At 48.4% G+C, this 16,611-nt stretch overlaps 1 protein-coding gene across 2 annotated transcripts in view; it reads left to right on the forward strand.

Moving 5' to 3' along the window:
* The window catches only part of LOC119954677 (transcription intermediary factor 1-alpha-like), a 157,616-nt gene that overhangs the window by 97,257 nt on the left and 43,748 nt on the right, over nt 1–16,611 (forward strand). For both annotated transcript variants that reach the window (XM_038780099.1, XM_038780100.1), the window contains exons 4-9: nt 778–910; nt 8,779–8,895; nt 9,344–9,458; nt 10,461–10,607; nt 11,917–12,034; nt 14,532–14,812. In XM_038780099.1, the coding sequence (XP_038636027.1) occupies nt 778–910; nt 8,779–8,895; nt 9,344–9,458; nt 10,461–10,607; nt 11,917–12,034; nt 14,532–14,812 (911 nt within the window). The remainder of the gene's footprint in view (nt 1–777; nt 911–8,778; nt 8,896–9,343; nt 9,459–10,460; nt 10,608–11,916; nt 12,035–14,531; nt 14,813–16,611) is intronic.

Below are 16,611 nucleotides of genomic sequence, written 5' to 3' on the forward strand. Positions count from 1 at the left end.
GGAGAATGGCTAGTTTCCAAAAAAGTAGCCACTGTTAAAAATGTTTCAGCTGACTGGTCTGGTCACCTTCTGCAATGGCAGAATGCCCTGATAAGGCCCAAACTCAAAACCTGGACACACGGGCCTAAATTAATATGAAAGGGATGCCTGGTTGTAAATTGGAATAGACTGATTAGCAGGACACAAACTAAAAAGGCGGTGTGATAAATGGATATAGTGTAAGGACCTTGCTAAAATTGCCCCTTAGTGTCCAGGGATGTGCAGGTTGAGTGGGGTTACAGGGACAGGGTGGGCGAGTGCATCTAATAAGGTACTCTTTCAGAGGGTGGGTACAGACTTGATAGGCCGAATGGCCTCCTTTTGCACTGTAGGGGTTCGATGGGTTAAAAGATGTAACAAATATGAGGGGGTGAAATGAAAAATAGCAACTCCCGGGAAAAAGACCGCTGAAAGGGGAAAAGATTGTCGCATTAGATCCCCGTTATTAGGTTGGGTTTAATTTGCGAAATAACAATTTTCGGGAACGAGTAACACACAGAGTGACCTTGCTCAACCAAAACATGGGACAGGTAAACTAGATGCATCCTCGCCAGCAATCTGAGATGCGGGCTGTAAAATGTACTATTGAAGATAGTGATTTACCACAGTGGTTTAATTTGAGTCAGGCTAACATTGCAGACGGGTCAGAGTGGGGGGTGGGGGAGGGGCGGCGGGGGGGGGGGGCTGTATACAGTGTTAATCCTTGACCGTGTCACCCCCTTTCCTGTGTTTCCTCAGAGGCTGTTAGTGTGTCCAACCAGCGAATGCTCTTCTGCCCCATCCACAGGCAGGAACAGCTCAAGCTTTTCTGTGAGACCTGCGATCGGTTAACATGCCGAGACTGCCAGCTGCTGGAACATAAAGAACACAGGTAACTAGACAAGACCCACACATGCACGAGCCCACGCTAGCCACGACCCTCCGCTCTCCCCGCAGCCATGACCCCCGCTCGCCCCGCAGCCACGACCCCCCCCCGCTCGCCCCGCAGCCGCGACCCCCCCCCCCCCACCCCGCTCGCTCAGCAGCCACGACCCCCGCTCGCCCCTCAACCATGACCCGGCTTGCACCGCAGCCACGGCTCTATCACTGTACATTACTAGGGAACTGTATTGGTGAGGACGGGTCTGTCTCTGTATAACGTGGGTACAATACTGGTGGGCACAGGTCTGTCGCTGTATCACACTGAGATACAGTACTTGTGGGCATGGCTCTGTCACTGTATGACACTAGGATACAGTATGTGTGGCAGGTCTGTCACTATATAACACTGACGTACAGTACTAGTGAGGACGGGCCTTTCACTGTATAACACTAAGGTACAGTACTGGTATGGGACAGCTCTGTCACTGTATAATACTGGGGTTCAGTTCTGGTGAGGACCAGTCTGTCACTGTATAACACTGGGGTACAGTACTGGTGGGGACAGGTCTGTCACTGTATAACACTGGGGTACAGTACTGGTGGGGACAGGTCTGTCACTGTATAACACTGGGGTACAGTACTGGTAGGGACAGGTCCGTCACTATAACACTGGGGTATAGTACTGGTGCGGATGGGTCTGCCGCTGTATAACACTGGGATACAGTACTTGTGGGCATGGCTCTGTCACTGTATAAACACTGGGGTACAGTACTGGTGGGGACAGGTCCGTCACTATAACACTGGGGTACAGTACTGGTGCGGATGGGTCTGCCGCTGTATAACACTGGGATACAGTACTTGTGGGCATGGCTCTGTCACTGTATAACACTAGGATACAGTAGTGGTGGAGACGGGCCTGTCACTGTATAACACTGACACACAACTGGTGTGTGGCAGGTCTGTCACTGTAAATCACTGACGTACAGTACTAGTGGTGACGGGTCTTTCACTGTATAAAACTGAGGTACAGTGCTGGTATGGGACAGGTCTGTCACTGTATAATACTGGTGGGGACAGGTCAGTCACTGTATAACACTGGGTACAGTACTGGTGGGGACAGGTCTGTCACTGTATAACACTGGGGTACAGCACTGGTGGGGACGGGCCTGTCTCTGTATAACACTGGGGTACAACACTGGTGGGGACGGGCCTGTCTCTGTATAACACTGGGGTACAGTACTGGTGAGGACAGGTCTGTCACTGTAACACTGGGGTACAGTACTGGTGGGGACAGGTCTGTCTCTGTATAACACTGGGGTACAGTACTGGTGGGGACAGGTCTGTCACTGTAACACTGAGGTACAGTACTGGTGAGGGCAGGTCTGTCTCTGTATAACACTGGGGTACAGTACTGGTGAGGGCAGGTCTGTCTCTGTATAACACTGGGGGGTACAGTACTGGTGGGGGCAGGTCTGTCTCTGTATAACACTGGGGTACAGTACTGGTGGGGACAGGTCTGTCTCTGTATAACACTGGGGTACAGTACTGGTGGGGACAGGTCTGTCACTGTAACACTGGGGTACAGGACTGGTGGGGACAGGTCTGCCAATGTATAACACTGGGGTACAGTACTGTTGGGGATGGGCCTGTCACTGTATAACACTGGAATACAGTACTGGTGGGGACGGATCTGTCACTGTTTAGTGCAATGGAAGAATGTGCAGTGTGTTGTGAAATGTGGTCAGACCCATAACAGTTAGGTGCGATTTTGTTAGAGACCAATAATACAAGACACTTGTTCAGTGAAGAAATCTGCAAGATTACATGAGGTTTGAACAAAGAAAAATAAACTTTATTGCGCAAGGTCAGAAACATAAAAAACAATTATGCTCTCTTATACTCTAACATTCAGGGTAAGGATGAGGTGCAGGCAACTGCGGTCGAAGGCGCCACGCTAGACGATAAATGGCAGATGCAACCAAGGCAGAGTCCGCAGATTTCTCAACAACCTTCCCAAACATCAGTAATATTGAGTCAACTAATCTAACTGAAAGTCTGACTCTCTCATGAGAGATTCCAGTCTTCTGCTTCGAAGACCTCGCCTGGAATTCTTGCCAAAAGTCTTGGGCGGCCTAGAATCATAGAATCATAGAATTTACAGTGCAGAAGGAGGCCTTTCGGCCCATCGAGTCTGCACCGCATCTTGGAAAGAGCACCCTACTTAAGCCCACACCTCAAATACTATCCCCTTAACCCAGTAAGCCCATTTTACCTTTTTGTACACTAAGGGCAATTTAGCATGGCCAAACCACCTAACCTGCACATCTTTGGACTGTGGGAGGAAACCAGAGCACCCGGAGGAAACCCACGCAGATACGGGGAGAACGTGTAGACTCCGCACAGACAGTGACCCAAGCCAGGAATCGAACCTGGGACCCTGGCGCTGTGAAGCAACTGTGCTAATCACTGTGCTACCATGCAAGCCTAGCTTGCAGGGCTTCAGTCCCGTCTCTGAGATTCCATTCCCCTGGATTACAGAGTATGCCCCCAAGCACCAACTGACAAGCACATCTTCAGCTCGTCAGCTGTGCTCAGCAGAACATTCTCGCTCCAAAGGGATACCTGAGCTTCAATGGCCCACACCATGGAGTCCCCAACCTCCTTCCTCCATCTTCACTTAACGTTGGTCCTTTTACCCTCTTCCTGTCTCCTGCCTGGGATTCTATCCTTCCACGGCGCACTGCCAGGTTTTCACGCCGTTTTACTTCTCCAGGCTGGAGTGCTTGGCTGTCTTATACGTAAGTATAGTTCCACAACACCGGTTACAGGGAGAAGGTTGGGCCTCCTTCTGTAATAATTGTGCGACTCTGTGAAGCTTGCAGCATCGAGGTAGGCCATTCGGCCCGACAGCTCTATGCCAGGATCTGAGCTCCGTACCGGCCTCTACCCCAGATTACTGCATCAAAATCACTCAGTGGGCATTAAGTCGACCACTTTCACGGTCGGGTTTTGGAGAGAAGGCTGTGAGTCATTGGACTGCAATGAAATTAACATTGAGCTGGATTGGGAGTGTTGAACCTATGGTGACATGGCACTGGGCAAGGCACTGGGAAGGGCAGAGCCAGCATTCTGCCCAGTACAGGTGACTGCAGTTGATGTACTGGAGTGTAGCGGGGGGGCCTTACTCAGCCCAGGAAAGTGGCCATGGAGCCCAATATGGTCCGTGATGGGTTTAACTTTATAGCATTAGGAAGGATGCTGGAAGCCTGTACTTGAAGCTCATAAGACCCCACCCTAGTTAATAATAAAATTGGAGCAGGTGAGCAGTGCTGCAGTCAAAAGAGGCACGGATTCTAATGGGTACTTGCACCCTGAAGATCCTGTCCCTCACCACCGCCATCTTACCAAGCCCCAAAACAGCACCCTTGGCCTACCCTCCGACACTGGAAAGACAGGCAGCAGTTCTTTCCTGGCTGCTGCTGGCTGAGGTTACTGAGCAACCAGTTACCTAAATACTCTGGTTCGGGTTAATGGGCGGGGCCCGCTCTCACGCTCCGCTGTTATAAACCATCACTTAACCTGCCTCTGGGCGGTTGGTGGGAGGGTGGGGAGTGGGGGGAAGAGGGGAGATACAGAAATCATGTAGGGATGGAAAATGAGGGGGGGGGGGGAGAATCAGACGTCTTCCCCAGTTTGAGGAACATCCACTCGTCTCTCAGTTTCAGAGCTGGGGCGGGAGCCGTGTGCTTTTTCCTTTGGAGCCAAGAGCTCACAATGTAGATTGATTACTAGCCGGGAATTCGCGCAGTACTGAGGAAGAGAACTCTGCTAACAACAGGAAAAGCAAGCTCTTGGGGGTAGGTTCATGGGCAAACAATACAGGATAAAGCAGCAGGAAGAGGCTCACGGTGAGAGGCAAGACTGTAAAGGTCCACTTCAAACTGGTTAAGTCAGTAAAGATCCAGCAGAATGGTATGATACTATAATCTACCTTCTAGGTTCAGAAGCTCCTTCACAAACAACACAAGTGTTGCTCTGATATTCACGTGGCAATGTTCCTATTAGACCTAATAGTCCAGCTACCTACAGAGAAAATTCACATTTAATTATTTTCTTGCACAATATTTTTGTCAAGTTACCGCTATTTCTACCCACAAGACTTGTAAATAACCTGTAAAAGACCCAAAAAACCTTAAATAAGCAAGGGACAAAAAGGGGGGCGGGGGAAGGAAATACGTACGATAACTATCACCTGGAGAAAAAATACGAGGGAAGCTAATGGGGCTAAAGACCAATCAGTCCACTGGACCTGATGGATTGCATGCCAGGATATGAAATGAAGTAATGGATACACTGGTAGTAATCTCCCACTGTTCCTTAAATTCTAGAAAAAGTGCAAGAGAACTGGAAAACTGCCAATGTAACACCCTTATTTAAAAAGGGAGGTAGACAAAAAACATGTAACTATCGGCCAGTTAGTTTTACTTCTGTCATTGGGAAAATGTTAGAGTCTGTTATAAAGTATGTAATTGCAGGACATTTAGAAATACATAATATAATCAAGCAGAGTTAGCATGGCTTCATGAAGGGGAAAATCATGCCTGACAAATATATTAGAATTCCTTGAGGTGATAATGAGCAGGATAGATAAAGGGGAACCAGTAGATGTAATATACTTGGATTTCCAAAAAGCGTTTGATAAGGTACTGCATAAAAGGCTATTTATTAAGCCAAAAAGTCATGGTGTTTGGGGTAGTATATTAGCATGGATAGAGGATTGGCTAACTGATAGAATTTTGAGTTGGGATAAGAGGGGCGACCTGTAACTAGTGGAGTGCCACAGGGATCAGTGGTGGAGCCACAATTATTTACAATATATATTAATGACTTGGGCGAGGGAAGTGAATGTTCTGTTGCCAGGTTTGTGCCTGACACTCAAAAAGGTGAACAGGCAAGTGGTGAGGGAGACAGTGTCTCAGAGGCAAGATGAGTAGAAAAAGCTGGGCAAATGGAATATAATGTGAATATAATGCACTTTAGTAGGAAGAATAAAGGAGCAGAATATTATTTAACTGGAGAAAGACCAGAAAACTGCCGCACAGAGGGATTTGGGGGTCTTTGCACATATATCACTAAAAGCTGGCAAGCAGGTTCAGCAGGGAAGGCAAATAGAAAAGTACAGATCTGTACCTGCCATACTGTACCCCTATGTTATACAGTGATAGACCCGACCCCAATAGTACTGTACCCCAATGTTATACAGTGACAGACCTGTCCCCACCAGTACTGTACCCCTATGTTATACAGACAGACCTGTCCCCACCAGTACTGTACCCCTATGTTATACAGACAGACCTGTCCCCACCAGTACTGTACCCCTATGTTATACAGTGACAGACCTGTCCCCACCAATACTGTACCCCTATGTTATACAGTGACAGACCTGTCCCCACCACTACTGTACCCCAGTTTGAGAAGGAGACAGACATGTCCCCACCGGTACTGTACTCCAGTGTTATACAGTGACAGACCGGTCCCCACCAGTACTGTACTCCAGTGTTATACAGTGACAGACCGGTCCCCACCAGTACTGTACCCCAGTGTTATACAGTGACAGACCTGTCCCCACCAGTACTGTACTCCAGTGTTATACAGTGACAGACCGGTCCCCACCAGTACGGCACCCCAGTGTTATACAGTGACAGACCTGTCTCCAGTACTGTACCAGAGTGTTCTACAATGACAAATCTGTCCCCACCTGTACTATACTCCAGTGTTATACAGTGAAAGACCCGTCCCCACCTGTGCTGTACCCCAATGTTATACAGTGACAGACCTGTCCCCACCAGTACTGTACCCCTATGTTATACAGACAGACCTGTCCCCACCAGTACTGTACCCCTATGTTATACAGACAGACCTGTCCCCACCAGTACTGTACCCCTATGTTATACAGTGACAGACCTGTCCCCACCAATACTGTACCCCTATGTTATACAGTGACAGACCTGTCCCCACCACTACTGTACCCCAGTTTGAGAAGGAGACAGACATGTCCCCACCGGTACTGTACTCCAGTGTTATACAGTGACAGACCGGTCCCCACCAGTACTGTACTCCAGTGTTATACAGTGACAGACCGGTCCCCACCAGTACGGCACCCCAGTGTTATACAGTGACAGACCTGTCTCCAGTACTGTACCAGAGTGTTCTACAATGACAAATCTGTCCCCACCTGTACTATACTCCAGTGTTATACAGTGAAAGACCCGTCCCCACCTGTGCTGTATCCCAGTGTTACACAGTGAAAGACCCGTCCCCACCAGTACTGTACCCCCGTGTTATACAGTGACAGATCTGTACCCCAGTGTTATACAGTGACAGACCTGTCTCCACCAGTACTGTACCCCAGCGTTATATAGTGACAGATCTGTCCCTACCAATACTGTATCCCAGTGTTATATAGTGACAGACCAGCACCCAACAGTACTGTTCTGTGTGACTGATTCTTGTTTTGCCGCCTTCTAATAGGAGTCGATTGTCCAATTGATTGGAGGTGTCAAAAATACAACTTTATTGCTAATTATTCGGGGGCAGCAGGATAGCATGGTGGTTAGCATAAATGCTTCACAGCTCCAGGGTCCCAGGTTCGATTCCCGGCTGGGTCACTGTCTGTGTGGAGTCTGCACGTCCTCCCCCTGTGTGCGTGGGTTTCCTCCGGGTGCTCCGGTTTCCTCCCACAGTCCAAAGATGTGCGGGTTAGGTGGATTGGCCATGCTAAATTGCCCGTAGTGGCCTAATAAAAGTAAGGTTGGGGGGGGGGGGAGGGGGGTTGTTGGGTTATGGGTGGATACGTGGGTTTGAGTAGGGTGATCATGGCTCGGCACAACATTGAGGGCCGAAGGGCCTGTTCTGTGCTGTACTGTTCTATGTTCTATGTTCTATTCACTTTAATACACTCTCATAAGAACTGAACCAAAACTTAGAAATGAAAAATCAAACAATACATAAACTGGTCGAACACATGGCAAAAAAGCATTAAACATAAAAGTATAAAGAAATCACTTTAAAACAAACAAATGGATAGATGATACAGAATTCTGGAAGTCATAAATACAGGAACGAGACCTTGACCACGAGATCTTACTTTAAAGGCAATCCTTATATATGGTCTAATCACTCATTTACTATCCTTGGTTTCTAATTCTCAGACCTCCTGGTTTGTTCGAATAGATGTCTGTAACTTAGAGGATGATTTATTAATCAAACATTGGCCATTAATTAAGATTGACTGGTGTTCATCAAAGTTAACTCGGTGTCTACGTGCACAGTCTCAGGAAAATAGGTTTCTCACACCACAGCTGGCCGTAGACCTTACTGTAATTAATTAGTAGATACATTCTTATTGCTGAATATACTGAAATACAATAGTCAATTATATTCCCGTACCAGCCTCCCCGGACAGGCGCTGGAATGTGGCGACTAGGGGCTTTTCACAGTAACTTCATTGAAGCCTACTCGTGACAATAAGCGATTTTCTTTTCATTTCATTTCATATGAAACATTCACTGAAACAATGTCTAAATTTCCACAGTCAAAGAGTTCAATAGTTAATTCATTATCTGAAACAATGACTGTATTCTCACAGTCAAGACACTTTTAATAATTTCACTCTTTAGCTATGCATTCAATTAGCATCTGAAACCATGAATAAATCCAGTGTCGCAGCTCAATGATTTCTGTAGGTTCTTGAAACCATGAATAAATCAATAATGTATCAGTGTCGCAGCTCAATGATTTCTGTGGGTTCTTGGTGTTTATTCAGGATGTCCAGTATAGTTGCTGTCGTAAGTTTTGAATGACTGGTTGTGTTTGCAGATACCAGTTTTTAGAAGAGGCCTTTAAGAACCAGAAAGTCATCATCGACACACTGACTGCCAAACTTCAGGAGAAGAGAAACTACATCCAGTATGCAGCCACTCAGATCCAGAACAGGTACCCCCTCGCTCCCTGAGGCTTCCCATCTCACACCTCAGACTCTGCTGCCCTCTGAAATGGCCCAGCCAGCCACTCAGTTCAAGGGCAGTTAGGGATGGTCAACAAATGCTTGGCACATCAAAGAATGAAGAATTAAAAACCATATCTTCCAACTGCTGTGCATTTGTTGCAATCATCAGCAGGTGGCAGCAAGAACCATCGTCAATTGTCAGACGCTGGTGATACTTTTTTGACTTGTTAATATTGCTGTGAAATCTCTTGGGACGTTTTGCTATGTTAAAGGGGCAAAATGAAGGCAAGTTGTTGTATAGAATCAACCTCTCCCAATCTAATAAATATAAAGGTGGTTACATATCCTTATTTTTTTTTGATTAGGCCATCCTAAGAGTGGCTCTTGTTCATAAAGCTACAGTATCCTTTGTGCCCATCAGTGCCTGTGTTGCAGGATCAATGAAGTGAATGAAAACTGCAAGAAGGTCGAGCAGGACATCAAAGTGGCCGTCTTCACGCTAATGATCGAGATCAACAAGAAAGGGAAAGCCTTGTTGCAGCAATTAGAGGTGAGGTGTCCCGACTGGTTCCGGCCCCATCACCTTGAGCTCTTTCACCTCTGGCCTTTTGTGCATCATTCCCCCTGCTCGCTTTCACCCCACCAGTGGCAGCCATCACTTCTGCTGCCTAGTCCTTAAACTCGAATTCCATCCCTAAACCCCTCTGATATTCGTAGGTTCAAGTCCCACCCCAGAGACCTTGTGTGCGTAATTTGGTGGGACGTTCTACAATGCAGTACTGAAAGGAGTGCTGCATTGTCGGAGGTGCCAGCCTTCAATAGAAGTTAAGCTGAGGCTCCTCTGCCCTCCTGTGTGGATGTAAAAGAGCCCCTATACCAAGAACAGGGGAGTTCAGCCTGATACCCTGGCCAATATTGATCCCTCAACTAACATCTAAATAATTTCTGGTCATTATGGGAGCTTGCTGTGCTGTTGTGGCTTATCCCTACATTCCAACAGTTCGAATTGTTCCATTGGTTGTAAAGCACTTTGGCATGCCCTGAGGTAATTAAAGATGCTCTATAAATATTTTCCACCACAAGGTGGACAAATCACATTGGCCCCAGGATATCATAGAATTTACAGTGCAGAAGGAGGCCATTCGGCCATCGAGTCCGCACCAGCTCTTGGAAAGAGCACCCTACGCAAGCCCACACCTCCACCCTATCCCCATAACCCAGTAACCCCGCCCAACACTAAGGGCAGTTTTGGACACTAAGGGCAATTTAGCATGGGCAATCCACCTAACCTGCACGTCTTTGGAATGTGGGAGGAAACCGGAGCACCCGGAGGAAACCCACGCAGGTACGGGGAGAATGTGCAGACTCCGCACAAACAGTTACCCAAGCCGGGAATCGAACCTGGGACCCTGGAGCTGTGAAGCAGTTGTGCTAACCACCATGCTACCGTGCTGCCCATGCGCTCGTGTGTGGGGTGACATCAAGGCCTCTCTCTCTGGTTATGCCGGGATGATTAACGGGATGCTTTATTTCCCTTGGATTTTTCTCGTAGAGTGTAACCAAAGACCGTCAAGCAAAGCTCCTGCAGCAGCAACTGGAGATCTCGGGGGTGTCGAAACAAGTGGAGCATGTCATGAACTTTGCCAAGTGGGCTATCTCCAACCGAAGCAGCATCGCACTGCTGTACAGTAAACGACTGGTAAGATGATCCAAGTGTCCAGGACTCGAGCCTTGCGGGGAATTCCCAGGGGAGTTCTCTGCCGAACCATCGGGGCACTGGGGTCACTTTAATGCAGCGTGTGTGTGTGTGTGTGTGTGTGTGTGTGTGCGCGCGCGTGTGTGTATCTACGCGTGGTGATAGGGGAGTGTGGGGCAGGTGTCATTGCTGGATCTGAACTTCAGCCAGGATTCCTGGTTTAAGTGACCCCTCAGTTGGGCCATTTCACCTCTTTAATATTCGTTCTTCTGTGTGTGGGTGTTGCTGCTGAGACTGATTTACTGCCCCTCCCTAGTTGCCTTTAGGAAGGTGGTGAATCACCTTTAATTGAGTAGGAAGGCTAATCCAGCTTGGTAGCCTGTTTGACAGGATAGTCGGTATGGGATTAGACTGAGATATACGCCAGACAAGTGAGAACTGCAGATTTCCTTCCCTTCAGGACATTTAGTGAACCTATTGGGGGGTTAACGACAATCTGATGATTTCATTTTCACCCTTGGCAAAACCAGCTTTCATTTCCACATTTTAACACTTTAAATTGACTGTATTCCATTACTGAGCTGAATCATAATACTGGGTGTTCCTCTGGGGGAGTGTGAACTGGGAAGGATTTTACTCCCCAGCACCAGCAAAGCCTTCAGTGCACAAAGGGAACGGGAAACCAGCTGAGGTAGCAAAGGGGAGCCTTGTACAATGTAGGGTATACAGCTGCCGGTGACCCTCCTCCGTTTCCAGCTCTCGATGAACGCCCTCTGCTCACGGGAGAGACGTAGGCAGTGCAGTGTGGGGTTGTGCATGTGTGTGGGTTTAGTGAGGGAGGTCGATTCGCTCGACTGGCTGGCTGGCTGGTTTGTCATGCAGAGTGATGCCAACAGAGCGGGTTCAATTCCCGTGCAGGCTGAGGCTGCCACCTTCTCAACCTTGCCCCTCGCCTGAGGTGTGGTGACCCTCAGGGTAAATCACCACCAGTCAGCTCGCTCGCTCTCTAAACAGGGGAAGAGTGGCCTCCTGGTCACCTGGGACTTTGATGTGGGTAGGGTGCTCTTTCCAAGAGCCGGTGCGGACTCGATGGCTGAATGGCCTCCTTCTGCACTGTAAATTCTATGATATCCTGGGGCCAACGTGATTTGTCCACCTTGTGGTGGAACATAATTATAGAGCATCTTTAATTACCTCAGGGCATGCCAAAGTGCTTTACACTTTTCTACAATGAGTTCTGTTGTGATGTTCAGACTTTTTCCCCCCTCCTCACTAGCCTGCCAATGTTCAATTCCATCTCCTCCAATTGCAGATCACCTTTCAACTGAGGTACATCCTCCGAGCCAGATGCGACGCATCCCCAGTTGCGACCAGTTCCGTTCGATTTCACTGCGACCCAACCTTTTGGGCCAAGAACGTCCTCAACTTGGGTAAGTTGCAGGAAAGGGTCGAGGGGAGGGTTGTGTTTCAGTCTGTATGAGTAAACGTGACCAACGCTGAACCTGCTTGATGCCTGTTGATGCCGATGAAGTGGTTGTCATTCCAAATGCCTGGGCCTTTGCAGCGGTAGGCAAATCCTCCTGAAGTCTTGGCAATAAAACAAAAGAAAAACGCCAGTGAGTTAATCCTGTAACTTTGGCCACACGATGTTTCATCATGCTTTCGCATTGAAATAAACTGGTCAACCAGCCCCCCCTTCTGCACCTTTAATGGCTACAAGTACTTACTGCTGCCTTCCCACCATGGCCCGCCTCCCCACAATGTTCTTACATTGAACTCTAGTCAGTTTTACCACGAGTGAGTGTAAATCAGTCCATTGGGGATGTAAAATAGGCAAGCATTCTATTCCGCTCTGACCACCCCCTTCCATTTTGCAATAAAGTGTGTTTTTAGCATGGGGGTACAAAATTTAATAACCGTTTGGGGGGTGATGGGTGGTTGAGGGGGGTGTCCACCTTGCACTTCTCATAGTTTGGGTGTTATAGCCTGTGGCACCATTTCTTCAGCATATCGGAGGAGAAATTGACTCCCAAGTGCTGCTGGGAAATAATCTAAGATGGGAGCTGGGCACAAAGGGGAGGCAGGCAGGGAATGCTGTCTGCGAGGAGTTCTTCTCCCTCGCCCACCAGAACCTCACACCGGCAGAATCACAGAACTGTCACAGCTCAGGAGGACCATGGCCCATTGGTCTGTACTGGCTCTCTGAATGAGCAATTCACTAAGCCCCCCCCCCCCCCCCCCCCCCCCCCCCACACACACACACCTTCTCCCTGTGACCCTGTGCCCTCTTCCTTTTCAGATAACAGTCTGAAATCCTTTTTGAACGCCTCAATCAAACCTGCCTCCACCACACTCTCAGGCCATGTGTTCCTGACCCGAGAGCACTCACTGTACACAATCGTTTTTTTTTTTTGCATCTCTCTTTCGGCAATTACCTCAAATTTGTGCGCTCTGGTTCTCCATCCTTCCACGAGTTGGAACAGTTTCTCCCTCTGACCCCTTTCTGACTTTGAATGCCCCCATCAACTCTCCCCTCATCCTCCTTCAAGGGAATCAGTCCTAACCTCCCCAGTCCATCTAACTGAAGTATGTACTGACGTCTGTAGCCAGTGTTTGGCAGATGATGTGGAACTGCCCTCTGCCAAAGAAACAGACTTTTTGTGCTTTGCGTTGAGCCAGAGTTTGGATAGAGTGAGGGGGTGGAGTTGAGTACACAATTTGCGTTCTGCCCAATGCGCTGTGGGGGAGTCTGAGGGGAGGAAGGTGCCCAATGCTCTAACCTGTGTTGTGAGCATCTCGTTTATTAGCCTTTGTGTCAGCTGGCTTCTGGTACTGCTCCCTCTAACCCGTAGGTTCAAGCTCCTCTTCAAGGCAAGAGTGTGTCATATAGTACCAAGGGAGTGCTGCACTGTCACACCTACTGTCTTTCAGATAAGATTATAAATATGGAGCTCATCTGCCCTCTTGGATGGATGTAAAAGATCCCATAGCAATGTTCAAAGAAGAACAGGGAGAGGCTAATGCTTAAACCTAGTTTGTAAGAACGAGAGAGATGTTCGCTAAGTAAGGGCATCATGGATCAAAGTTTGGGTGAATGGAGTTAAGATGCAGAATAACCATGAATCATGGAACGGCCTGCAAGGGGTTGAATGGTGAATTCCTATTCATAATGTTACACCACAAAAAGCTGGTTACTGGTCATTTATCTGATTGTTGGTCGGAACTTTGTGTATGAATTGGCTGCATTTGCTTCCAGATACTATACTGCAGAAATAGTTATTGGCTGTAAAATACTTGAGGATATTCTGATGTGAAGAGAGCAATATTAATGTGACACTATGTTTGACAGGGTGTTACTTTGATATGGTTCCCTTCTTGTTTGTGACCTTAAAATGGGGACCACGGGCAGCACGGTGGCGCAGTGGGTTTGCCCTGCTGCCTCACCGCGCCGAGGTCCCAGGTTCGATCCCGGCTCTGGGTCACTGTCCGTGTGGAGTTTGCACATTCTCCCTGTGCTTGCGTGGGTTTCGCCCCCACAACCCAAAGATGTGCAGGTTAGGTGGATTGGCCACTCTCAATTGCCCCTTAATTGGAAAAAAATGAATTGGGTGGAAGCAGCACGGTGGCACAGTGGTTAGCACTGTTGCCTCACAGCACCAGGGATCCGATTTCAATTCCGGCCTCGGGTGACTGTCTGTGTGGAGTTTGCACTTTCTCCCCTTGTCTGTGTGGGCTTCCTCCGGGTGCTCCGGTTTTCTCCCACGATCCAAAGGTTAGGTGAGGTTACGGGGGAGTGGGCTTAGGTAGAAGGGCCAGTGCAGACTGTCCGTCTCCTGCATTGTAGGGATTCTACAGATCATGGAAGCAGTTGTCCATGTTTCAATCCAAACCTTAAAAATCTAACCCCTTTATTTCCCTTCCCAACAGGCTCTCTGGTCTTGGACAAGAATCCACCTGCGGCGGGGAGCAGTGGTCCTAACATGGCCACGGGCCCAAACATGCAGGCCCAGGACAGTAACACAGCTAAGGTCCAAGGACAGATTAACCTGGCCCAGCTTCGCCTCCAGCACATGCAGCAACAAGTCATGGCTCAGAGAATTCATCAGCGCATGCACCAGATGAGACCCATGCTGCCGGTGGCACAGCAGCCCAGGGCCCCAGGCCCACACATGGGCCAGCAACAGCAGGCGCTATCACCCAACAACCAGGTGAGCGTTTCCTCAGCGTAACCAAGCAAGTCATCGCGAGTCACCTCCGAAAGCTGGGGTTCAGAGGCAGCCGGAAGGCTTGGATGGTGGTCGCTTGGCAACAAGTGGTGCACTTCCATTTTGAATAACTGTCCCAGCTGGTTTGTGTCCTCTCCATCCCCGTGTTTACAAACCCACAGTTTTAAAAGACAGAATCTATTATTGATTCTCATGCATGGAAGTTGCTTTCTCGTCTTGAATGTGTTTAATGATGGATATTGTTGATTTTGATGGCTGTAGGTCAACAAAAGGGATTCATTTTTAGTCAGCACTCAACAGAAGTTGATTAGGGAGATCGGATAGCTCGGTTGGCTGGATGGTTGGTTCATGACGCAGAGTGACAGCAACAGTTCGGGTTCAATTCCCGTACCGTCTGAGGTTATTCATGAAGGCCCCGCCTTCTCAACCTTATTGCTCGCCTGAGGTGTGGTGACGCTCAGGTTAAATCACCACCAGGTAGCTCTCATTCAGAGAGTAGTCTATGGTCTCCTGGGACTACGGCGACTTTAATTTTAAGTATAAGAATGTTGCTGGGGATTATACCCTTTGTTGGGAAATTGGTGATGCCCTGTGTGGCACCATAAGAACTAGGAGCAGGAGTAGGCCATCTGGCCCCTCGAGCCTGCTCCGCCATTCAATAAGATCATGGCTGATCTTTTTGTGGACTCAGCTCCACTTATCCGCCCGCTCACCATAACCCTTAATTCCTTTGCTGTTCAAAAATCTATCTATCTTTGCCTTAAAAGCTTTAAATGAGGTAGCCTCAGTTATTTCACAATGACCTTTCACCCCCAAAGGCGATGGGAGTTCAAATCCGGATCAGGCTCAATGGAAGAAGGCCCCCTCATTGTGTGGTAAGAGTCCATTCCCGTGGGAGTCTTGTGATGTCTCGATGTATGAGTTGGCTCCAAGGCTACACCAAGAACAAGCTTCCCTAGTTTGGGACAAAGTGTCCACCTCAAGCCGAGAGGCCCAAAAATGTTTGGTGTGGGATATGCAAAAATGGTCATGCCAGAGGGTGGAGCAGACTGATTTATGAGGAGAGATTGAATCGGTTAGGATTGTGTTCGCTGGGGGATCTCATAGAAACCTATAAAATTCTAACAGGACTAGACAGGGTAGGTGCAGGAAGGATGTTCCTGGTGGTGGGTGTGTCCAGGACTAGGGGGGGTCACAGTCTTGGGTTATGGGGTAGACCGTTTAGGACAGAGATAAGGAGACATTTCTTCACCCAGAGAGTGGTGAGCCTGTGGAATTCGTTGCCACAGGAAGTAGTTGAGACCAAAACGTTGTATATTTTCAAGAAGCAGTTAGATATAGCACTTTGGGTGAAGGGGATCAAAGGATATGGGGGCAAAGCAGCTATTGAGTTAGATGATCAGCCATGATAATGGAATACAGAGCAGGCTCGAAGGGCTGAATGGCCTCCTCCTCCTATTTTCTAAGTTTCTATGTGGGTGTTGCTGGCTAGGCCAGCATTTATTGCCCATTCCTAATTGCCCTTGAGAAGGTGGTGGTGGAAGGAACGGCGATACATTTCCAAGTCAGGATGGTGAGTGACTTGGAGGGAACCTCCAGGTGGTGGGGTTCCCAGGTATCTGCTGCTCTTGCCCTAGATGATAGTGGCTGTGGTTTGGAAGGTGCTGCCTAAGGAGCATTGGTGAGTTACTGCAGTGCATCTTGTAGATGATACACACGGCTTCTACTGTTTGTCAATCAAGCGAGCTGCTTAGTACTGGCTGGTGTTGAGCACCGTGAGT

The sequence above is a fragment of the Scyliorhinus canicula genome, chromosome 20, assembly GCF_902713615.1.
Source record: "Scyliorhinus canicula chromosome 20, sScyCan1.1, whole genome shotgun sequence".
Lineage (NCBI taxonomy): Eukaryota > Metazoa > Chordata > Chondrichthyes > Carcharhiniformes > Scyliorhinidae > Scyliorhinus > Scyliorhinus canicula.